This window comes from Alosa alosa, chromosome 3 (assembly GCF_017589495.1).
Source record: "Alosa alosa isolate M-15738 ecotype Scorff River chromosome 3, AALO_Geno_1.1, whole genome shotgun sequence".
Classification (NCBI taxonomy): Eukaryota; Metazoa; Chordata; class Actinopteri; order Clupeiformes; family Clupeidae; genus Alosa; species Alosa alosa.
Genome location: NC_063191.1, coordinates 6957928 through 6983104, shown reverse-complemented (window position 1 = coordinate 6983104; position 25177 = coordinate 6957928). Strand labels below are relative to the sequence as shown.

Sequence of the window (25177 nt, the reverse complement as noted above, 5' to 3'; positions counted from 1 at the left end):
TCTGTTCTCCCTGTTGGGACTTATTTTCTGATAATTACCGGCGGACAATACATTATCCCTTACATAGCATATAGGGTTTGAGCTTATTCAATTCAATCCCATGATGTCTGGATTGTCTCATTATTAAGGACACCTGTAAGGAACATGTATACAGAATGTCATGAGGCTTCAGGTTTTTGTTTCATTTTTGTTCCCAGTGCCTTAATCCTCCATATTCAAAAATATTACTTATGTTGATGACAACCTCCAATAGTACTTTATGTGATCCCTTTAAATTCCATAGCAGCATTGGATTGGTATTTGTGTGTGTGTGTGTGTGTGTGTGTGTGTGTGTGTGTGTGTGTGTGTGTGTGTCATGTCCATTGTTTGCTCCAGAGTCAAGCACTTGTGTCACCTCATCTCTGAGCAAGGACACACTTAAAGAATTGTTGAGGTAAAATGTCAATGTTCAGTTGAGGTTTGGTTCAATGTCTACATGAGGCAGCCAGGCCATTCCAAACGAGAAAAAAAAAAAATCTCCATCTCAGATTTGTACAGTGTGTGTGTATGTGAGAATGTGAGAGAGAAAGTTCCAGTGTCCTCCATACATCATAACAGCTGTCATTTATCTTAGCTAGCTGTCTGAGGCGGCTAGCCGTTGCCATAGTTAGCTGTCTTGGCTGACCACCTCCAGGATGAGCGGTGACAACTCTGGCTGGACGTCCTGGATCTGCATCACCTGCTTGCTGTACTCCTCAGTCATCGTCCGCATCTCCGTCAGGCACGCCATGATCTTGGGGAACAGCAGGCTGGTGCACAACAGTGTGGGGAAGATAGGGAGGGTTTAGCAACAGTCAATTTGTTTAATCGTTTCAATTACATTTAGTTGTAGGGACATGGATTTTGTCTAAATTTGAATACATCTCTGCAACATTATTTAGGAGAACCTCACCAACCTCATTACCACCTAACAGTTTCCGTTTAATCAGCCTAAATGTATTGCAGCATATCCTAAATATATCATATTATGTCACACCAAAAGCACTGACTTGCAATGTTCCCCTTTTGTTTCTTCCATGGATGCTTGTGGGACAGTTGCAGTACTATAAGAAGTTAATGGAAATGGCAGGTGTGTTTTTTTTGTCCTTTAAATTACCATATAACATGGAAATGAATTTAAAGATATTAGTACTAGTTGTTTACAAAAACACGCTTCAGAAAGTGGCTAGTTGTTACACTAAAGATGTGTACGGCTACTCCAAAATTCACTGCTATACTTATTATTTATGCCGTTGTGGCAGTTGATCTTTGGGATGGTTATTTAATTTCAGAAACATACTGTTTATCACTGTCCGTCCTCTTGGACTCGATGTACGCCAGCAGGGTGACGGCCAGGTTCTCCTGGTGACAGCTGATGACATCACTGCTTGTGACCCCAGGGCGGTCTGTCCAACCAAAGCACACGGATGAAAATGAAAAGGTCTTGAGCTATGGGGAGATGTATGCCTATAGGTCTATGGGGAGATGTATGCCTATAGGTCTTTGCCATACAATTGTATGCTTTGTAGGGACTTCAGGTTATCTGGGAAGAGGAGGATGGGGGAGGGGGGTTCTAGGGAGAGGAGAATGGGGTGTATGTGTGTGTGGGGGGGTATTTCCAGGGGAGGGGAGGAGGGGTTATGGGGGAGTATCTAGGGAGAGGAGGGGGGTGTATGGGGGGGGGTGTTACCTGGGGAGAGGAGGATGGTGTATGGGGGGTACCTGGGGAGAAGAGGGAGATGGCCTGCATTAGTGTGTACTCCACATCATGCAGCTCAAGGCCCCGCAGTGTGTAGTGGAACTTCATCAGAGGGTCCAGCAGGTGGGGCTGGAAACCCGCTACATAGAGAGAGAGAGAGAGAGGGAGAGGGGAGGGGGGACATGATATAAATCATCCATGGCATGACTACAATTCAATTAATTACACGATAGCTGTATACATAGACAAGTCGCTTTTTAAAGTCTCTTTGGACAAAAGCGTCTGCTAAGAACCATAAACATTTTGGTCAACTGATTGTTATTGCTCTATGTGATATGTAATGAAGGACAACATATGGGATGTGTTTCTGTACTCCTGGAGGCATCAGCACAGAGTGTCCTCCAAACCCCTTGTGTTTATACCCGTTGCTATGGAGAGCTTTCTCTGGGAGAGCTTATAGGCCCTATTGATTCTATGCCTTCAATTATGTGGCTGATAAGCTCAGGAAGTCTCCAATGAGTTTAAAGGGGAATTAAGAGGGGGCTTGGCAGCTGACGGCCAGCCACCTAACAGTGGTCTCCCATGACAACGTCCTATAGACATCTACTATCCTCCAATGAAAAGAGAGAACAAGTGGAGCTCATTCTGACCATAGCATCCTCACTGTCTAATTAACCCCTCCACCCCCTCCCTTCTCTCTCACACACTGTCTTTCTCCCTTTTTGGGTCACAGGATCACTTGTAATCAAAGACATAAAAAGAGATAAAAAGCAAAGTGGAGCAAAGGGAGAGAGAAGGAAACAAATCAAGTGCACTTAAAGAGAGCACAGCACATCCAGTCCCTGACAGACCGGTAATGACCATGACACCGCTGGCCTACTGATCTGGAGATCATATTGTGAAGCTTCTGCTGTTTTAAAATGGACCTCTCTCTCTCTCTCACACACACACACACACACTAATCTCACCCTCGCTTTCTCTGTCTTCTCATTCCACAGCGGCGTGACATAAACAGGCTCTTCCCACACAACAGCTGTGCTTGTTATTACAACAACAACAACTATAAGCCCTGTCCTCCTTCCTATTGACCTTTTGTCAGGGAGTGACAGGGGAGGAACCAATCAGCGAAGCCTTTTCTGACAGTGTGAGTGACCTGCACTGTCTCAAAGGATACTTGCTTTTCGACCAAGCGCTCATGTTCCAGGAAGTCCTCACGGTAGTAAAAAGAATCTACCAAAATGAAGGCCCTTGAAAGGTAGTAGAAGGGAACAAACGCAATTTGACTTAAATTTTTCATTACCACCTCAATATATAATGAGTTTCCATGTTTTACTTAATATTTGTAACGTCATCTAGCCTAATTAAGAAATATATACGGTGCTAACAGGACCTGAGTCGGAGTAGCTCGCAATGACGTAGAAGTAAACTGTGTGGAGTTCCGTGGTTGATCAGCGACGCCAACAACATTTTCGCCTTTGTGCCTCAGTTGATATTAAAGGGATGCAAACTGCGCACTTTTCGGTACCTCCTGCTTTTGTCAGTTTGGGCCAGGGGGTCAAGAGCGTGCAGATTAGCTTCGACATGTTAACATACGCCATTTTCAAGTATGGCGCCGCATGGAGAAGCTCCGTGCACGAAAGTCCGTGTTGGGCACGATCTCTCATGCGCGTACATGTTGGTGGGCGGGTACCTATCCGGCGGCTACAGCCAAACGTTATTCAGTGCGTATTTTTTGAGGAGCCTATGAGAAGATGTGTATATTATGGTTATTTATGCATCATCTGACAAATAAAGACAATTGTATTGATCTTGTTTTGTTGTTGTTTGTCCCGAACAAAAATAGCCTAAACATGATTAAAGACAATAAATTTACATAACAACGGCATAAAGCCATTGTCTTGTTATACACCAGGGTCTCCAACACGTTGCTCTCAAGCTACCCATCACTAGCCGCACCCTTTTGAGCTTGCCAGAGGCTGAAGTAGTAGGCTACTACATTTAAACACAATTGTTGCTGCGAGGCATTTCAGCCTACGAATTTAATAAAAAGTAAACCATGCATAATTAAAAAATAACTCAATTTAGGCTACTTGGCTACGCAATAAGGTTTCCATTAGAGCACAGCCCACGTTCAATGAATGAGTGAAAGGGACTGCCTTGTCTCGCAATAAACAGCTGGAAATTCCAACACTTTTTCAACTACACGAAACTTAGTGATCATCAAATACCCCCTAGATTTAAGTGCCCATCAGTCTCAACATTGAACTATATAATAAAACAGTCCAAAAGTGTCCCATACCAAACCGAAAATCGTCTGCTTTTGATAGCCTGGGGCCTCATTTATAAAGCGTCCTTATGCACAGATTTGATCTTAGACCATGCGTACGCTCAAATCCATGCCAACGCTCATATTTATAAAAACCTGACCAACGATTTATCTCTGTGATTCCTGCATATACCCTGTGTTCGTTCGCGTGCACAAGTTACCTCCACTCAGAACAAAATCTTGTTCTGATTTCCTGCCTGTGTGGAAAACTTAAGAACATCCATATACACAGAAGGAAGAGTGTGATTTAGTAGTGAGTATGGATTCACGACATATCGGCAACCGATATATTATAGGCCGATAAGTGAAAAAATGAAAAGAGTATTATTGCTCCGATAACAGAATTTCGGCCGGTAATTTGCTCCGATATTTTTTAAGCCCTAATTTCCAAACTATGTAAGGCCTGTCTGGCTACACTGACCTTGGTTGGCTACTTCTTCCTCAAAATAATGTCAGCGGTGTATCCAGTGGTTTAAGTGATATTTGGCAGGTGGGGGAACCCTAAAATCCAGTGTCGTTGCAACGGGGAAACATATTGAGTATTGTGGTGTACTAATACTTTTTGGACAAGAATTGCTAGCTTCTTGGTCACCTCTCTTGGTCACTTCTTGATACACGCGAAAAATGAACTCACCATTTATTTTAACAATATCATGTCGCTCGTTGGTATGAAAGAATATATTTATTATTCATTTATCTGAGGTGGCGGAACTGCGTTCCTCCCCGTCCCACCCACTTTAACCCCTGGGTGTAGCCCCATGTTTTAGAGCGAATTGCCTTCTTGTACTGGTGTGTCTGCACTTTACCATGCTAGTTGGAAGAAAAATAAACAAACTCCCTGTAGGGTAGCCTTGGTAGATACATCTAACTTGTATTATTGTACACTTGGGTTTTGTAATATTATATGTTAACCATTCGTTCAGTTTGTACTGTACTCAGGTCATCATAAGTGATCAAGACCTTCGGGGCAAATCCCCTTCACTTCTGTTGGAGGAAGAGAGCTCACCCCGATAGGCATCATCCATGCAGTAGTGGAGGCTGCCGCACTCCCAGATCCCGGTCTTGTTATTGAAGAGCATGTTGAAGCGGATCTGCACCATCTCAAACATGGCTCCTTTGAGTAGCGAGATCTGGTCTTCCATCGTCAGACCCCTGTTGTCAGAAGTAGGCAGACATACACACACACACACACACACACACACACACACACACACACACACACACACACACACACAAACACAGAACACAGACACAGAGACATACACACACACACACACACACACACACACACTGTGTGTGTGAGACTGTGTCCGAGCTCAGACTAGGGACAAGAAGTAACTCAGTGGTTCACGTGAAACATTACTGAATCTTCTTCAGTGTTAAATCTAAATGATTTACTAGCTACTTCTCTCAACATGCTCCGCTGCTATTGGCTAAAAAACACAGAAGAGTAGATGTTTGACTTAAATGGAAGAAAGTGACATGTAACAGACGCATGTCAAACTAAATGTAAACAGAAATCACACAGAAGAAAGAAACAAAATTCTAACACAGATGGGCCTGCAGGGTACCAACAGGCCCAGTCAAGGCAGAAACCTGACAAGTGGTCCTGAAACACATTGATGTCATGGAATGAAACTCTAAATGTTCAAGATAAAGACAGAGTCGGAGTCAAAAACAGACCTGAAGGCGGTTATGATCTTGGCGTAGTTGATGACGTTCTGGATCATGTACGTGCTGAGGTCGTTGACGTGCGACAGCGAGGTGAAGACCGGTTTCTTACACTTCTCGTCTGGCGCCTGCCCAGCGTCGCACGTCACGGAGCTTGAAGATGAAGATGAGGATGAGGAGCCTGGGCCTTCGGAGCTAAAGCCGCAGTCACTCCCTCCTAATGGCATTGAGTAGGACGTAGAGCCCTGCTGTGTTTGGTTGCTGACTGAGGCTGTACACCTATCTAGGGGCTAAGAAAGAAAAAAATCTGACATTTTAGGTCCTATTCAACATGGATCAGTGTCGGTTTACCTTCTTTCCTGTTAATTCATGTGTATAACTTTAGAGATCAGTCATATGCAAACATTGTACTCATAGTTGTTGTGTTTCATTACGGCCATACACACATTTTATATGGTATACTCATTACATAAAGACTTCACACAATACATACATAACACATGCATACATATATTGTTATGTAAGTATTATATGTAGTTTATGTATGTATACATGTATACTGTCATAAAGCAGAGAGATGGTGACTGACGCGGAACTGGTGGAAGTGGGAGCAGGTCCGGTCGAAGGTCTGCTCATGAGCTGCGGTCAGTTCCTGAATGAGCTTCTCCTGCTGGGGCGACAGCAGTATGGGCTCGGCCATCAGCCTCTTCCTCTTGATATTCCAGCGCCGCTCCTCCACCGCCTGGTCCGACATGATCACTGCAGACCATGGGGTAGCAGCGTCAGGGGTCAGACATGACAGCGGAGCAACAGTGAGCTCATACACGGACTTGGCTTCCTAAATTGACCCTTCGCTAAGTCCCGCCCCCCCCTTAGTTACTGTTGCTAGGGCCTTGCGATCGGTCAATTAGCCGTCTAAGTTAGCAGTCTTGGCGGGCACCACAAATGAGTTCACCTCTACAACACATGTGGTTAGGGAATAGCGTTAGTAATCACACTCAATCAGCGTATAATTCACAGTGCAATTGACAGTGAGTGAGACAGAATGGCAGTGTGATTGAGACAGACTGCAACAGAATGGCAAGAGATGTAGTGAGACCTACTGATATTTTGATAGGGACGCTGTGAGACAGATTGATAGCGTGATGGAGACACAGTAGCGAGTTGGAGACACAGTGAGACAGTCTGATAGCGTGATGGAGACACAGTGAAACAGATTGACAGCGTGATGGGGACACAGTGAGACAGTCTGATAGCGTGATGGGGACACAGTGAGACAGTCTGATAGCGTTATGGAGATGCAGTCTGATAGTGGTCACTCACTCTCCTTCCTCATGCCAATGGAGAGACACTTCTGCAGGCGACAGGCCTGACACTGCCGCCGGTTGCTCTTGGTGATGACACAATTCTTCTGGAAAGGGCAGCAGAAGGTCGCTGGCCTCTTCATAGCCCGTCTGGAGAGAGGAAAAAGAGGGAGAGGAGGAGGAGGAGAAAGGGGAGGGAGAGGAGGAGTGAGGAAGAGAGAGGGAGAGGAGGTGTGATGATAATGATGATGAGGTGGAGGAGGAAGAGGGGTGAGGGGGAGGAGGAGGAGCGACACAAGAGGGACACTCCATCAAATGTTCATCTGATCTTAAAGAAACACTGCATGCAAACATTTGCCACTTCCTGAGTTATATTTTTATAGGCTACTTTTGATATACATTTACATATTTATTTTCATGATATGCGCAAGGCGCAAATTCAATGTGCTGTACACCATCAGAGAATGGAGAATAACAAGCAATGATGTAAAGCATGGAGGACAGACGTACATAAAGTTATAAAACACATCATAAAAGTCATAAAATACACTATTACAATTCATAAAACACTAAAAATAAATAAATAAAACCATAAATAAATACATTTGATCAGCTTAGGATATAGGCCAAGTGAAGGCCAGATAACCTGTTGTTCCCACTAGTGGTCCACTATGTACAGTACAGAGCACCTTCTGAAAATGCGAAGCTTTCACAGCTTGGTGTAGGCAAGCGTGGCAAACGGCACCACTGGACACAGCAGTGGGATTTGATTAGTGCCAGGTTTTTTCCACGCTTTTAGCATACTAGTTCAAAGGCCAAAGACACAAAACCCCTTACAGCTGCTTTAATGGCCATGAACTAAGGAACATCCACTAACAACAAGTGTCTATGGAGAACTAAGCTAATGCTTCAAGGCAAAAACAATATGAATACTAACTAGATGTACCGCAGAGCAGTACAAAATATGACCACCGCCCAGTCCAGCACATTTTTTCCACAAAAATAAGTCACGCTGAAAGGCATATATGATTCTAACTGTCTCACTGAATTGCATTATGCGCACTCAATTCTCACTAGTATCTGCTAGACAACAAGTACCAAAACATGATTAGTTCATAGATTTCACATGTAAAATACATTTTATACAACCCCACCCCCATCTTGCCTGTTCATAATTCTGAGAAATTCTCGAATTGTGTGCATGTGTGTGTGTGTGTGTGTGTGTGTGTGTGTGTGCGGGCATGTGCTTGTGTGTTTGCCTGTGTATGTGCCTGTGTGTGTGCATGTGCATGCATGCATACATATGTCTACTGTGTGATGTGTCATACGTATAATTACTGTGAATGTATGTGTGTGCGTGTGTATCTGTTTATGTACATGTGTGCATATGGAATGGGTTAACATGACCCCTGGAGGCAAACATAGGCAAAAAATTGGTCATCCTAGGCCCTACGGTTCTCAAGATATTCACAGAAAAACTGTTGGTGTACGGTCACTAAATGTACATTTAAATTAATTTATTGTATGGCCCCCCATGAACGAAAGTCCACGAAACTTGGCATGCATTCGGAAGGTGTCATAATGATCCTACACTTTTTTGTTTTTAACTAGGTGGCGCTATACATGAAATGAGTGGTTATGGAATGGGTTGACATGACCTCTTAAGATCAACATACAAAAAAAGGTGGTCCTCCTAAACCCTACGGTTCTCGAGATATTCACAGAAAACTGTGTCTGCCCTACCCTCCTTTCGGGGGGTCCAGTCCAGCGGGGGGCTACAGATCAAAACGAAAAATGATGATTCCATGCTATCCATGTGGGGCTACATGCCCACCAAGTTCCGTGTACCCCAGTCTTTCAGTATCCCGGGAATCCTTGACGGAAAATTGGCCATGCGAAAAAAAAAAAAATCTGACTAAACCTATATGACCGCCGCTTCGCTGCGCGGCGGTCATAATAACTAAGGGGCCACATGGAGCTATGGGGTTCTGTGGGTCCATTTACAACAAAGCACTATAGTGTATGAAATGAAGAATTCCTTATTGGTAAGACCAAAACAAAGCTCTGTTCATCTGAGGTTGAGAATGCCTGAGGCTTGAGGAGCACTGAATAAAGACCAAAGGAATAATTTATTGTTACATGCTCCAGAACAGATGAAACCATGATCAAATTAATTAAATTGAATCATCTAATTTTTTTTAAACTGTTAGACCGATAAAACAAACGGCATGTAAACACACACTTGGGTTTAAAAAAAAAAGAAAACTTGCATATGAGGTTCAATAATAATAGCCAGGAGGAGAAACCTATGGGTGATTGCATTGGGTAATGTATTTTAGTTGTGGAGTGCAAATTAAAATGTGACATGCAACAGGGGGCGTGTAGAGTGATAGTCGTAGGCCTTATTATGCGTGGGTCTTCAGATGCAGCAGGTGTGTGATTTCTAGAGAAGGAAACGGCTTTGCATGGAGAAAACATCAAGCTACAGAGCTCCCACAAAATCAACACGAAGATGAACTTTGAAGTGTAAACAAGTGCAGTGAGATGGCTGCCCTTTAAGTTCAAACAACCACTATGTGTTTGCGGCTTAATCCAAAATAAACAAAACTACCACAGTAAGGCTGCTCATTATCATTTACCCGCATTCCTGTTTCACTTTCAGCTTGTGACTTCGTAGCCATGGCAATACTAGCAGTATGTTTCGGCAAAATGTATCAGTGGTTTTACAAACACACATGAATGTATCAATTTCACCACTCTATCTCCATTTTTGAGAAGCGTTAGCCAAATTTAAAGCCAACATGTGCTTCTAACCATCACCCAAAAATGAATGATATAAACTGATGTGCCTAATGGCTAAAGCAAAGATACCCATGTGATAATGCTTAAGTTTTTAGTTATGTTTAAGCCAATCCATATAGTGAACAGGCACACTGAGGCACTACTGAGATTCACTACTGGCATCCTTTGGTCAACCTGACCCCTTTGAGGGCACACTGAGGCACTCGTACTTGTCCATGCACATCAACTCCACTGTGATGTCACCATGTCCAGCTAGTTCTAGGTTCGGATGTCCTGTAAAAGCAGAACATGGCGATCACTGCTGCCCCCAGAACAGTAGGTTAGAACCGTACATGTACAAGAGCGAAGGGAAACCAGGCACTAGCACACATGCAAGCTATTTCTGTTCTCTTCCTGGTCTACAACACCACACACAATCTATATAGTGAACAGGCACACTGAGGCACTACTGAGATTTACTACTGGCATCCTTTGGTCAACCTGACCCCTTTGAGGAAAGTTCATGATAGCTCCCAAGCTATTTCTGTTCTATTCCTGGTCTACAACACCACACACTGATTGGATCTCCCCTGCTGGTATCACTGCCCTAATCATCGACACATCAAACAACACTGACCTTTCTATGTTATTCATAATTCACTAGACTCATGGAATAATGGAACATCCGTTATATTAAGCCGGAATAAAATGCTCATATGCTCATATTTCCAAATGGTCTGAATTTGGCCCAGATCTGCCCTTGATATGTTTAATATATTGTTGTCCAATCAGCTTTTGGGTTCAGTTGGCATGTTGAGAAAACAGTGTGGTGAGGACACAGCTTTGAAACAAAAGCACCCTTGCCAATAGCTGTTGCTGTGGTAACAAACTAATTGTAAAGAAACCAAAATATGACCCAAAAACACAAAGGCCAAGGCAAAACAGTCTCTACTGATTGAGTCAGAAAGATAATGATGCTCATGACACACACACACACACACACACACACACACCAGAAACACACACTGTGACTTGCAGTGTTGCGAATTAACTCTACGATTAACTAATTACCGGTAGCAAACTTAGCGATGGGTTGTTTGCACTCAAATCCAAAGCCAAATAGGACAGGCAATTTGCTATTCTGTTACACTCCCTAGCCAACTGATACTGTACCCTTTTCATGTAACGTAATATCATCTTCAGTCAGTTCAGCGCTAATGAAGTCACATTCCGGTCCTATTCAGTGAGCATCTGGTGGTCCTGGCTAGTCGGGTGAACCCAGATGAATATGTGAAAGCAGTATGTACAACTGCATTTAAAACCTCTGTTTACAAGAAAGATGTGTTTTTTGTAGCCTACTTCCAAAAAAACTTGGTAAGAGTCTTTTTGGAAGAGTACCAATTAAAATTCAGACCAATTCTGAATCTCCATTAGGTTATGACAGGACACTCAATTTTTTTTTTTCCAACCCATTTTGTTGTGATCTCAAATGAACAGATCCCTGCTTCACAAATAAATACTCCTCTGCTTGGATAAGAAGCAGAGTGTAAAGATGTCTTAACATTGGAACATATTCACACAAACCATGTTTACATGGACAGTTTTTTTGTCATTCCGATTAAACTATTCCAAGTCAAGTCAAGTCAAGTCAAGTCGGCTTTTATTGTCAATTTCTTTACATGCACTGGTCATACAAAGAATTGAAATTTCGTTTCTTACTTTCTCATGCAGACATAGACATACTTTAAATACAGACATAGACATACTATAGACATAGCCATAGACCATAAAACATTAAATTAAAGTGCAAGACTGAAATATAGAACATGTATGTATCAAAATAGAAATATAGGACATATATAAAAAAAAAAAAAAAGAGGTAGTTGTGTTGTATATTTATATAGTCTTAACAGTTACATGAAGTTTAAACTTGTGCTTGTGTGACCTGTATATTTACATTGATATGCAGTATGCAGTAATTTCAAGTATATCAGGCTTGATGTGAAGCAGCAACACGTTAGGCTGCGCAGTCACAGTGCAGTTCCACAGGGCGGTGTTGGGGGGGAGGGGGGTTAGGGTAGACAGGATCCTAGTTTCCTAGGTTCCTGGCTGGCTGGTGGGTGGGGGGGGGGCTGTCAGTGATGGGAGAGTGGGTAGAGTGTTCAGCATCCTGATTGCTTGGTGGATGAAGCTACTTGCCAGTCTGGTGGTGCGGGAGCGAGGCTCCTGTACCGCTTTCAGAGGGCAGGAGGCTGAACAGTTCGTGTGCAGGGTGGGTTGTATCCTTGACAATCATTAGTGCTTTGCGGGTGAGGCGGGTGATGTAAATGTCCTGCAGGGAGGGGAGTGGTGCTCCAATGATCCTCTTAGCTGTGTTAACAGTGCGCTGGAGGGTCTTCCTGTTCTGATCTGTGCAGCTTCCGCCCCAAACTGTGATGCTGCTGGAGACGATGCTCTCGATGGTCCCTCTGTAGAATGTAGTCATGACGGGAGGCGTGGCACTTGCCTTCTTCAATTTGCTTAAAGAAGTAGAGGCGCTGCTGGGCTTTCTTCGCCAGTGATGCTGTGTTGGTGGTCCAGGAGAGGTCGCCGCTGATGTGCACCCCAGAAATTTTGTGCTGCTCACTCTCTCCACAGCATCTCCGTCGATGGACAGTGGTGGCAGTTGTTTGTGGCCTCTCTGAAAGTTGACAACAATCTCCTTGGTCTTGCTGACATTTAGCAGGAGGTTGTTGTCTTTTGCACCATTTAGCCAGCAGGTCTACTTCTTCTCTGTAGTGAGCCTCATCGCCCTTGGTGATGAGGCCCACCAGTGTTGTGTCGTCCGCAAACTTCACCAGATGGTTGGAGCTGTGAGTGGTTGCACAGTCATGTGTTAGCAGTGTGAAGAGCAGGGGGCTGAGCACACACCCCTTGAGGGGCCCCCGTGCTCAGGGTCAGAGTGCTTGAGGTGTTGTCCCCGACACGTACTGCTTGTGGTCTCTGCAACAGGAAGTCCAGCAGCCAGTTGCAGAGGGAGGTACTGAATCTAGCTTGTCCAGTTTGCTGATGAGTTGTTGTGGTATTATGGTATTGAATGCTGAACTGAAGTCTATGAACAGCATTCTCACATATGAGTCTTTATTGTCTAAGTGGGTGAGGGCTGGATGGAGGGCAGAGCAGATTGCATCCTCCGTGGATCGTTTGGCTCGGTATGCAAACTGGAAGGGGTCCAGGGTGGGGGTAGGGTGGCTTTGATGTGTGACATGTCTAGCCGTTCAAGCACTTCATGATTATGGGCGTGAGTGCTACAGGGCGGTAGTCATTGAAGCATGATGGTGATGATTTCTTTGGCACGGGTATGATGGTGGCAGTTTTGAAAAGTGATGGGATGACTGCTTGCTCCAGAGAGGTGTTGAAAATGTCTGTAAAAACATCCTTCAGCTCTTCTGCACAGTCCTTCAACACTGGCCCTGGTATGTTGTCTGGGCCTGCTGCTTTATGGGTGGGTTAATGGTGGCTAGTGTCCTCTTCACGCTGGCAGAGGACAGGTACAGGGGTTGGTTGTGGGGGGGAGGTGGGGTTTTCTGTGGGTGAGTGTCATTTTGTGCTTCAAAACGGGCGAAAAAACTGTTCAGGTCATTTAGCAGAGAGGTGTTGTTCTCACAGCTCCGTGGGCGCAGGCTTGTAGTCAGTGATGGCCTGTATGCCCTGCCATAGGCTCTGTGCATCTCTGCGGTCTTTGAAGTGTGTTGTTATTTTGTCTGTGTAATCCTTTTTTGCCTTCCTGATGCCCTGGGACAGGTTAGCCCTCGCTGTTCTTAGGCCAGCTACATCTCCAGCTCTGAAGGCTTTGTCTCTGGCCCTCAGCAGTCTGTGGACGTTTCCTGTCAGCCATGGCTTCTGGTTGGCCCGAGTGGTGATGTGTTTTATTTCTGTAACATCATCGATGCATTTGGTGATGTAGGAGGTCACAGTGTCTGTGTATTCTTCAATGTCAATGTGGTTGTTGTGGGTGGCAGCTGTTTTGAAGATCCAATCAGGTAGTCTCAAGCGCTTTAGAATCTTTGATCGTAATAGCCCTTGTTGAAGATAAGATCAGTCAATCCGAATTACTGTATACATGGGTGTTCATTCGGAATAGGAGTGGACTACACCACCTCTTTCAAAATGATCAAATCAGGAATGTTCATTCCGATTGAGATGTTTATATGACAATTTTTATTCTGATTGAGCCATTATTCCATTTCCAATCGGAACAGAAGTGTTCATTTCTAAAACTGATAGTTGATTCCGGTCCTTGATTGTGATTGGCTGAATCATGTTCGATGCCGTTGTAAAATCCAGCATAAACATACACCTTGACCGCATTTCGTTCTATATTACTGCGTAACCATAACTTAATACAAAAGTTAAAGTAGCTGCGTCTCGACGTTGCTTGGCAACCATTCAGATAGAGGAAATATATTTCTTGGCGGAAGAATGATTATCTAGAAATAACTCGTTATATTTCTAGTTGCTAGAGATAGATAGATAGATAGATAAATACTTTATTGATCCCCAGGTTAAACTAACACTTAATCTAAATCAATTCTAAAAACAGTATCCACATAGTGGTGATTAATCAATCAGAGGCGCTAGCAATGACTGAGGCAGGGACTGAGCCTGTAATTCTCTGTGCATAGTAAGGTAAGGTAAGGTGCTCTGTATGAGTGAGTGTCATGGTGATAGTGCAATGGTGATAGTGGTCATGGTGAGTGCAAATGAGTAAGTCCAACAGTGCAACAATGCAGAATTAAAGTCTATATATCTATATATTTAACTATTTTAAGAAAAGTAATAAGTGTGGCCTCAGTTCGGCTGTGGCATGGAGGGAGGGGTTATGCATATGTGCTAATGTGCTAATATAGCACGCAAACAGTGAGGCTGAAAGACAGTGGTAAGAGTGTCTAGTGGACAGACAGTATCCAAACATGGAGGGGGTGAAGAGGCAGACAGACTATGCAGAGAAGTCTATCTCTCCTCTTCCCTTAAGTGAAGCATTGAACAGTTCAATGGCCTTGGGGACAAATTACTTCCTCAGTCTGTCTGTTGTGCAAGGCAGTGAGCGAAGTCTCCAGCTGATGTACCTTTACCTGCTGTACCTTTACTTTTGAAACTTTGCCAGGTATTTATAGACCCTTTCAACAATAAAAACAAAAACAATGCTTGAACGTTCTATTTGGGCCCCAATCTACTTCCTCTGCATTAAGATAACATATGGAATGTTCAAAAGGAAGTCTTGTGGGGCCAACTATGATGCTGATAATGGAACTCTCTTGAAAGGGTCCATAGTAACAGTTTTAGAAAAGCAATAAGCCACTCGAGTCCGTAGGTTACACTGATTCTACAACAGCTAAGGGGGGTTTTAGGCACTCCGCTAGCGCGTCATGCCTAACAACGCCCCTTAGCTGTTGTAGAATCAGTGTAACCTGCGGCCTCTCAGGGCTTATTGCTTAAGTAAACGTGGCTACAGATAGGAAAAAGGAAATTAATATTCTATTCATCACCTGGTATGGGAACTCCACAGTTAGAGATTGTAGTACTCTGCAGAGAGTAGTGCGCTCAGCTGAACGTACTATAAGAACTCAACTCCCTGCTCTACAAGATATCTATTCCAGAAGAGTACTCCTAAGAGCCCAAAAGATTCTGAAGGACTCTTCTCATCCTAACAATGGATTATTCCTACCGCTGAAATCAAGAAGACGCCTATGTAGTCACAAAGCCAGAACTGAGAGACTCAGGAGAAGTTTTTATCCCCAGGCCATCCGAACTCTGAACTCACACTATACTGACTTTGCACAAATTCACTCCTCAGCACTCTCAAACATTTCCCAACTCTGAACTCACACTATACTGACTTTGCACTCATTCACCTCAGCACTCATGACCCCCCCACACACACACACACACACCCACACACACCTACAAGACTTTTTTAGCACTTTTACATCCCTCTCCCTATGCTACAGACCTTTTATTTATTTTCTTATTTCATCACACGTCAAAACACACACACACACACACACACACACACACACACACACACACACACACACACACACACACATATCTGACTCTCTCCAACTTTTGCACACTTTTTATTTATTATTTTTGATTTCTCCTCCATCTACCCATGTCCTTGATTGCCTAGCCTTTCTGCCCCCCCCCCCCCCCCCCACACCCCCCCATCCCCAACACACACACTTACATCATCACTGTCATCACTTCACATACATACAGCACTCCTCTACATACTTGCTGCACACTGCCCCCCCCCACATACACAGCACATTGTCTTCAGGATCTTCTCCAACACACATCCTCTACATACTTACAGCACACTGCCCCCACCTACCCACACACACACACACACACACATACACACACACAGTCACTGCTCCACTCCCTACCACACACACATCTTCACTGTCATCACTCACATACATTACATACAGTACTCTGCTTGCAATAGTAAGTCCCTGACCCCCCCCCCCCCCCCAACACACACACACTTACATCATCACTGTCATCACTTCACATACATACAGCACACTGCTTGCTACAGTAAGCCTCCTCTACATACTTGCTGCACACTGCCCCCCCCCACATACACAGCACATTGTCTTCAGGATCTTCTCCAACACACATCCTCTACATACTTACAGCACACTGCCCCCACCTACCCACCTACACACTACACACACACACTGCTCCACTCCCCTCCCGCCCACACACACATCTTCACTGTCATCACTCACATACATTACATACAGTACTCTGCTTGCAATAGTAAGTCCCTGCCCCCCCCTACATACACATCACATTATTTCATCAGGAAGCTTCTCCAACACACATCCCCAACATACTTACAGCACACTGCCCCCTGTCATCCCCCAACACACACACAAGACTCCTGGCAGTTGGGTTAGCCCCTTGAGCCGTGGATCTGCCCAAGGTTTCTTCCTTGGTAAGGGAGTTTTTCCTTGCCCCTGTTGCTCTTGGGTGCTCCTTGTTGGTGCCCCCACCCAATCCCAATCCTCCCCACCTTTTTATGCAGCCCTTGCCACTTAATCTACTAAACCCCTCTTCTACTGCACTTTTTAACCCCATTAATGCACAAATAGGCTGACACCAGACATAATTTCACTGCATTTCTTACTTCCAGTAACTATATGTATGTGACAATAAACTTCCTTGTATCCTTGTATTCAGGATTCAGGAAGGAGAACCCCACCATTGATGAAAATTGCTGTCATGGTAACTGGGGAACATTATCAGTCAATGCTCTGTCAAACAATTACTGTATTGCACTAATGCTACTGTGATAAGTGCTAATGCTTCTTATGTATAGTAAGGTCATTATTACAAATATAACAAAATGGTCTTGTATCAACCTGAAGGACTATACTTTGCCATGATGACTGGCATGTTGTGTATTGTCTGTACCAAAGAAATCATAAAAGAACAAACTGAAAATTAAAATGAACAAAACACACACACACACACACACACACACACAATGTTGTTCCTCTTATTAATTAGCAGTTAATCATCAGCATAGCCTGCAGTGTTACCTGGGTGACACATTCGTAAGTACAATGGCGCATGATTTATTTTCTGAGTTGACCTGATGCCACGAACACACACTCACCCTTCGGTCATTCATAAATTGGCATGAATTGAATGTAAAACATGTGTTTACAATGGACTAATTTGAAATGTACAGCTGCTTTTCTGGCATTGCATATGACTGTATATATTACCTATATATAGATTGCTGGATTGCTGGCACATGCACACTTAAACACACACAAACACACACATACACAAATACCATAAGAAAGTCCTCACAAACTGACAATTAACACATTGCAACATTACATGTGCATGGAAGTGTATGTTTGCTTGTGTCCATTTGTAAACACATGTGTTTGTGTTTGTGTGTGTGTGTGTGTGTACGCATGTGTATGCTTCCATGTATTCTCACCTAAAGAAGCCCTTGCAGCCTTCGCAGGTCATGGCATTGAAGTGGTAGCCATTGGCCTGGTCCCCACACACCTGGCATATTTTCGACTCCTCGTCTTCTTCCTCCTCGTCCTCTTCCTCCTCAGAGGTCTTCGCCTGAAGCTGCTCTTCTTCCTCACTCATCTCGACCCCCCTGAAGAGCTGAAAAGAATCGCACAGACCCAAAATTACTAGAAGAACATTTGAGAGACATAAGCTGTCTATGAGCATTGCAAATCTTACATCTTTTAGCCCATAATCCATAAAAAAAAATAGCTGTGTTATGTTTATATTTTTGTTGCGTGTACAAATACCTGTTTCTAGGTACATACAAATAAAAACAAGAACGAATATAAGAACGTATTGCGTGTTGGTTGACAAATGAATCAAGAATCTAAGTGATATGTTTACTGTATCAAGTGGCACAAGAGAAGTCTAAACAGTTTTCTGATTGTTATCAGTTATCAGTATCAGCTTTTGATCCTGATAAATGTTGTTGTTAAATTACAATACTTCACAAGGTCGAGGAGTGAAGTGGTACAGAAAGGGGAAAAAGAAGCATACATATTCAAACACACATCTACTAGAATCAAAAGGAATGAACTTATAAGTTAACAAAAATATGCACACTAGTGTGTGCTATACAAAAATGTAATAAAAATGTTTCAGCCAAGCGGTCCTCTCTTTAGGTGTTCAAGATGGGTTTGCTCATAATCAAACACAAACACAACATATGTGACTTACACTAATATAATTATGAATATGAATATAACCTACTCATTAAAAACATTACACACATTTTCTGCCACTTATATAACATATAATACACACTTAAAGGCCAATATTACCCTCAACAACCCAACCTGATTACTCCACAATCAACTCTCCCTGATTACTCCCTTTCCCACTTTTTTCCCACCAGGTAACATTGTAATGCAATTCATAAGTCATAACAGCACACCTGAAAATGGTCTGCTTTCCATACACAGTGCACCCTATGATAATTAAGAGACATGACTTATCTGAACATGAGCTGAAATGCCAAGCTTTACCCTGTCATCACCCTAAATTCACCCGTCTGGGTAGACTATGTCTGCATTCAAACTGACTTTGCATGACATCTTGTGAATATAATAAATCCCTGGTGGGGGCAGAGCACAAGACACAAAAGCACTACCAGGATGAAAGTAAGAGCAAACCTTTGACGCAGGATTTTAGTCAATGCAAAGACCCTCAGACACAAGACGGAAAGACCCTTAATGAAATTAAGGAATACTTTTGATCAAAAAGATCTAAACTGGTTAAGATAATCAGTTCAGAGTGGCTACAGCATTCACAAGACCTACACAAGACCTACATCAATGACCTGCCTCCAGTTAGCACAGTACAGCCAATTACCTATGGAACTGCTGTAGAACAGTAATACATTCAGTTATGTGACGACTTTCTGTGTGTGTGTGTGTGTATGTGTGTGTGTGTGTGTGTGTGTGTGTGTGTGTGTGTGTGTGTGTGTGTGTGTGTGTATGTGTGTGTGTATGTGTGTGTGTGTGTGTGTGTGTGTGTGTGTGCGTGTGTTGTAAAGTAGGTGAGCATTAGATAACATACCTATGTGCGTTCTGCTTGAGTTGTAGCATCTGACTTGTAGCCGACTCTCTCTCTACACTCTATCCTCACGCGTTACTATGGTAGCCATAAGAGACTGCTGGCAAGTACCACCTCCATCTCCCACCCCCACCAACACACACACACACACACACACACACACACACTTACACACACACTGATGATGTCACCACGCTAGCAAGGTTAGCCAAGTGATTCTTTGACTGGCTGGTGCTTATAACTGCTGAGTGCTGTTAAAACAACCCTATCATGTGTAGCTTCTTCTTTCTCTGTGAGGGGGAGAGGGCACAGTGACACTGGTTGGAGAGTGATGAAGGAGTGCCACATGAACACACACACATGCACGCACGCACGCACGCACACACACACACAGATAAATCACATTGCTGTTCTTTGGAGAGGAAAGGAATTGACTGTATCTGACATTTCAGCACTGACAATGAGCCACCAACTCCTGCGCATATCCTAAGACTGACATTGAACATGTTTACTTGCTGTTAATGGCCGTGTGCCTCCTATGAAATCCTGTTCTTGAGTTTTCCACATTCACACACCCACTCACATTACTGATCAGTGACACACAATGTGTTGAGATGAATCACTGATAGGGCTAAAATACTTTCCGGCCAATATGCTGATCTGGTTCTTTTACATACAATATAAATGGACAACATGTCTACATTTGCTAACAAAATATCTTATTAAAGCACATTTAACATTGCTACGCAAAAATGAGCTTAACATTATAATATGGACTGTTAAATGTAACATTATGAGCTTAATCAGTAGAAAAAAGTAGCCTGGCTAAAATCGCGCGCGTAAGGCAGCATGGGAAAACCCAGGCTATAAAAAAAAGGGTCAACTGGAAGAAAAATGTTCCCTTTTGGCAAGGGCTATTTTCCCGCGGCTGATTTAATGAACGGCTCTTCAACTTTCAACAAAAGCATGATTTTCCATCTGCGGCTTCAAAAGATGGGCAGTTGGATTGGACTGGCCAATCTGGTCTGTGATTAGTCTCCCCAGCAATCCACAATAATAATAATAATAATAATAATAATAAATGTGAAAGCTTACATCACAGACTGGTAGGGCATCTACAGGTGTCCATGGTCTTACTCCATCCTCCTCATATAGAGCCCGCTCTGCCTCCTTCTGTACAGAATATACAGTACTGTATGTGTCCTCTGAATCTGAGCAGTCAAGTTGGTCATCTTTAGCCTATAGTGCCTGGCCAGCTCTGCACCAATCCCCAGACTGGTTACAGAAGAGTGTCTCCAACCTACGGTGATACTATTTAATACTTCTTCAGCATATTAAACTGCAGTTGGCTTAGCTGTGACCATGCAAATAAATCAGCCACCAGGCTGCATGCCATTTCCCCTCCTGTCCACCCCTCATACACCCCACAGTGGCAATGTCCTCTCTACCAGTGGCATGTCCACAAGCTGTACTCGAAAGTCTAAAGTATATTAGCTGAAGAGAACAGGGCAATGTAACGTTCCAACTCTGCAAGGTTTTGTGGTTTTCCTGTGCTGCTAACCCTGTGTCCCTCTACGTGTCAGTGAGGTCAGTGTGATCACATCCTGACCCGCTTTCCTTTCAAGAGGGGCTGTATGGCAAAATATAAATATGTATATATATCAAATGTTTATAAAAGGCATTGGTAACATTATTATAAATTAATCACTGTACCACCTCTCTTGTCAGGGTAAGAGTAGTAGGTCTGGTGGGGGAGAAAGGCATTTTCTATACAAGGGTTTCCCTAGGAGCAGGGTGGCTACAGTATAAACAGAGATAACAATATCAATACAGCTGTTCTCAACGCCTCTCTGTCAACATTCACCATTCAAATGCATAGGGATCTCGAGCGCCTGACGATGACATAGTTATTGTTAGAGAATGCAGTGTAGATTGAACACATCTCTTTTCATTTAAATAAAAAAAACAAACCAAATATCTTCATTGTTGAATTAGCAGAGAGGACGAAAGAACGTCAACACCCGTTGTGTGGCTTTTGAACAACCCAAAAGCAGCTAAACCGCTAGATCATGTGGTCCATCACTAGCTCATGGTATTATTATTCCACTTTCCCCCCCTTTCGCCTAGTGTCTGTTTGGATCTGATTAACCACACAATTGTTGTCAATGTAATTTAGGACAGAAAGCGATGGTGGCGACTATAAGACACAAGACAAAGAGAAGAGAAAAAAGAGAGTGAGCAAAAAGGATATACAGGGATAGAGAAAGAAGAGAGAGATGAAGATAGAGAGAGTGTTGGGAGTGTGAGATAGAGGAAAAGAGATTTAGCCAGTTGAGAACCTGACTAACTCGTGCAGGGAAATAAATACATTTTAATGTGGGTCGGGCTCGTCAGGCTAGTCTTTTCCCCCAATGCAGGATGAAATGCATAGGGCCCACATAATTGTCAGGGCCCAAATTTCGAGAACTCACCAGTGTGAATGACCTACAGTAATGCCTAGTTTTGGAATGCCAGCGACAATCATGCCAGTTCTGACAGACTGGTTAATCTAGTTTGACATGAAAGAGGCCTCAGCAGGCCAAACTTTCTCAATAGTAAACCCCTCTAGAAATGATTATCAGGGTTGTTGTTTATGATCTTGATTGCTGTCCGACATGACGCGCACACGCGTTCCACAAAAAGTTACAATGTGCAGTCTAACCTACTTAATTTTTACTGTGTCACAGTTTCGATCACCATACAGAGGGTTAGCGCTACAGTAAATACGTCTTATCTGCATCCGTGTTGAACTTTTGCACTTTAGTCAGTTTCACTAACTTAACTATAGACGCAAAGGGTGTCGCGTTCAACATTAAAGCATAATACGCAATATCCCCTCCAAACGTAGGCTACACTTTGACATTCCTGAATAGATTTTTGTAATAACAATTAACTGGCAACATTAGACTACATAACTACTTAATTGCGTTCTGTTTATTCTTTTATTTATGTAAAGCACTTTTGAAACTTTGTTTAGAAAAGCGCTCTATAAATAAAGATTACTATTATGAGTGCATGGCTCGAATTTTGAAGCAAGCAACGTAGGCTGCAAGTAGGCTGGCTAGAATATTCGGAACGAAGAGAACCATGCAAGTAGGCTATGCACTGTCAATAATAACAGTCACCCACCTTGTCACCAACACAGGTAAGCATTAGTCAGCCGTAGCCAACTCGTGTCTTCACAGACAGGTAATCAATCTCCTTGTAGGCTACAATAACATAAAATGACAGGATACTCACAAATACCACATTGCTTGATTAATACGCATAATCATCCAAATTCACGATGGCAGCTGTCCTTAAAACATGCCTATGAGTTATTTTTCTCTTTCACTGCGTCGACATATCTTAACCAGGCGACGAAAAAACAAAGGCGCAAAGTTGTCAGGCAGGCAATGTGTAAACCAGTCCTCACTTCCTGGTTACAGCAGTAGGGGAAACTACGGCTGGTACGAGAATGCAATCTGAAACATGAACAGATTGCAAGCCGCACATAGGTACTTGGAAAATTACAGAGCGTTGGTTGCGCGAGGGAACCGCATGCTGTCGGTAGGCTACAATAAAGAGAAGAAAAGTACGATCCGTTTGGTATTTCTGAAATGATAAATGAGTTTTTTTTTATTTCTGTCAAATATATGAGATAAAAACAAAACTTGAATTGCTTTCCTGCAGTTACAAATACAAAATGTTGAAACACTGGAGAAATCTCACTGTCTGGACTCTGGACTGGACAGGTCAGCAGGTATATGCCCACTGAGAAGCCAACACAATCTGTGGTGGAGGACTACAACTAGCTGATAATAATACAATAATAGAACATGTTCACAATGTTGGTGTGTGGGTCATATACATTACACTATCTGTTTGCACATAAGCACATAAGTCTGTAGCTACCTCTAAGGTGGCGAGGCATACTGCACAATCTGTCCCTCTGTCCAGCTGGGTATATAAGCATAAACCTTTACACGTCTCAACAAATACAGTATCCGCATATTAATTAATTTTATAGGTACTATAATTTTATGTTATTTTGTTGGTTACTTTTGGAAAGAGCTCTGGCTTAATGGAACATAGTTAAGGGAGTAGTTTTGAATCATCAAAACCCAAAAGATCTTTATTTGCTCTAAGACATATTCAAGCCAAATTTCTCCAAAAGGTTCCCTTGTCGAACAGTGCTTTGCATGGTCCTGCAAGACCTGTTGGATTATGAAATGTGGACCAGACATTGAAAAGCTTTACGGTTTTAATAATCACCACAATCCTATCCCATGCTTGTCATAAAACTACCCATTATCTGTTGAGTCAACACATAATATGTATTTTTCTTTTACCAAAGAATATGCTCTTGCCATTTTATTGTCATTCTTAAAAAGGATTACAAATTTGGCCACCCAAAAATGATCATGACTCCTCAGGCCTCGGCTTCCTGTTTTGCCTCATCATGACTGGCAGTCTCCTCAGCATCATGCCCTTCCTCTAACACGTTGTCTGTATGATCGTGGGAGGGGTCTGCCAGTGCTGTGGTTGCCAGAGTAGCGTTGCTGGCGGTTAGGGCGGTGGAGGGGACGGACAAAGTCCCGTCCACCTGGATGACCATGTCCCGCAGGAGATGCTGGGAGGCGCGGTCCGAGGGGGAGAGGGGCCTCAGGGGTCCGGTTGGAGCCGCGGAGCCCTCAGCGCCCCTGTGGATGATGGAGTGGGCGGCCTGCAGGTGCCGACGTTGACTCTGCCTCACTACGGAGAGAACAAGACAGCGAGAGATTAGAGGGAGGGAGGGAGAGAGGGAACAAGACAGAGAAAGATATATATAGAGACAGAGATCTATGTTTGCCATGTTTTCTGTATATAAACACTATATAAATGGTCTGCTTTGGCAATGCAAAAAAAAATATTTGTATGCAATGGCTATTCCAAAATATTTGTCATATAATACCAGGAAATTGAATGAAATTGTATTGTCAACCTATTCAATAATTGTTACGCTGGGGTCTTGAACCCGGGTCTCCGGAATGGTAGCCCTGGAACAATCCCCTGAACTACCAGGAACGGAGTGTGACTCAATTGCGAAGCAGCAGAAACTTTAGTTCAAAGTTTATTCCACAAAAACAGGCAAAGTCCCAAAAAGCTCAGAAGATCGTGTACAAAAATCCAAAACAAAAAATACAGTTCTAATTTCTTCCAACAAAACAGAGAATACAGGCAGAGTAATCCAAGGGGTAATCCGAAGTCAGGGTCAAACAGACAGGCTGAGTTAGCAACCAAGAGAAGAGCAATCCAAGAAAGGCAAACAGATCCACAGGGTAATCCAAAGGAGAAACAAGGTAGCAACAGTCCAGGGTCAAAAAAAACAGGCAAAGCAGTCACAATACAGGTCTCAGCAGGAAAAACCACAAGGTTACTCACATACGGTTCAGTGAAGACTCAACAAAGACAGAGTGAAAAGACCAGCTTAAGTACTGTGAGGGAATTCAGGGCTCTACACTAACATTTTTTTTCAGGAGCACTTGTGCGCCCAAGTTAAAATATTTAGGAGCACAGACAAAAATTTGGGCGCACAGTCGGTTCTGTACTTAACTTACACATAATGTAACATTATACTGCAGCTAACAGTTAAACATGCCAGTGCACCAATTGCGAATATTAAGAATGACTGACAACATTTAGGCTACAGGAAACAGGATTTTAAAGATCAGTGCATACTTTATTTTCAGT

General features: G+C 43.2%; 2 protein-coding genes across 5 annotated transcripts in view; both read right to left on the bottom strand.

The window, feature by feature from the left end:
* On the bottom strand, positions 1-22899 carry nr1i2 (nuclear receptor subfamily 1, group I, member 2). Of its 4 annotated transcripts, XM_048240001.1 has the most exons (11): positions 22706-22899; positions 20522-20599; positions 17808-17986; positions 7038-7168; positions 6304-6473; positions 5727-6004; positions 5050-5195; positions 1741-1857; positions 1319-1424; positions 1029-1082; positions 1-788 (listed from the first exon to the last, which is right to left on the bottom strand). In XM_048240001.1, exons 3-11 carry the CDS (start codon positions 17966-17968, stop codon positions 647-649), a joined length of 1305 nt encoding a protein of 434 aa, XP_048095958.1. In that variant the 5' UTR covers positions 17969-17986; positions 20522-20599; positions 22706-22899; the 3' UTR covers positions 1-646. The 4 variants fall into 4 exon arrangements, with proteins under 4 accessions (XP_048095958.1, XP_048095959.1, XP_048095957.1 ...); XM_048240002.1 differs by lacking the exon at positions 20522-20599; XM_048240000.1 differs by lacking the exons at positions 1029-1082; positions 22706-22899 and adding an exon at positions 22595-22644.
* A 652-nt stretch (positions 22900-23551) lies between these two features.
* The window catches only part of cfap91 (cilia and flagella associated protein 91), a 33430-nt gene continuing 31804 nt past the window's right edge, over positions 23552-25177 (bottom strand). The window contains 1 exon segment of the mRNA XM_048239526.1: positions 23552-24199. Coding sequence (XP_048095483.1) covers positions 23877-24199 — 323 coding nt within the window. The 3' untranslated portion in view covers positions 23552-23876.

Excerpts from the sequence above, each read along its gene's own strand:
- nr1i2 (XM_048240000.1), bottom strand. The coding sequence starts at position 22,618 with ATGCTTACCTGTGTTGGTGACAAG. Across the intron at positions 6,005-6,303 it reads CCCACTTCCACCAGTTCCGC|CCCCTAGATAGGTGTACAGC; the intron begins GTCAGTCACCAT and ends TTTCTTTCTTAG. Across the intron at positions 1,858-5,049 it reads CATGGATGATGCCTATCGGG|CGGGTTTCCAGCCCCACCTG; the intron begins GTGAGCTCTCTT and ends CTCTCTATGTAG.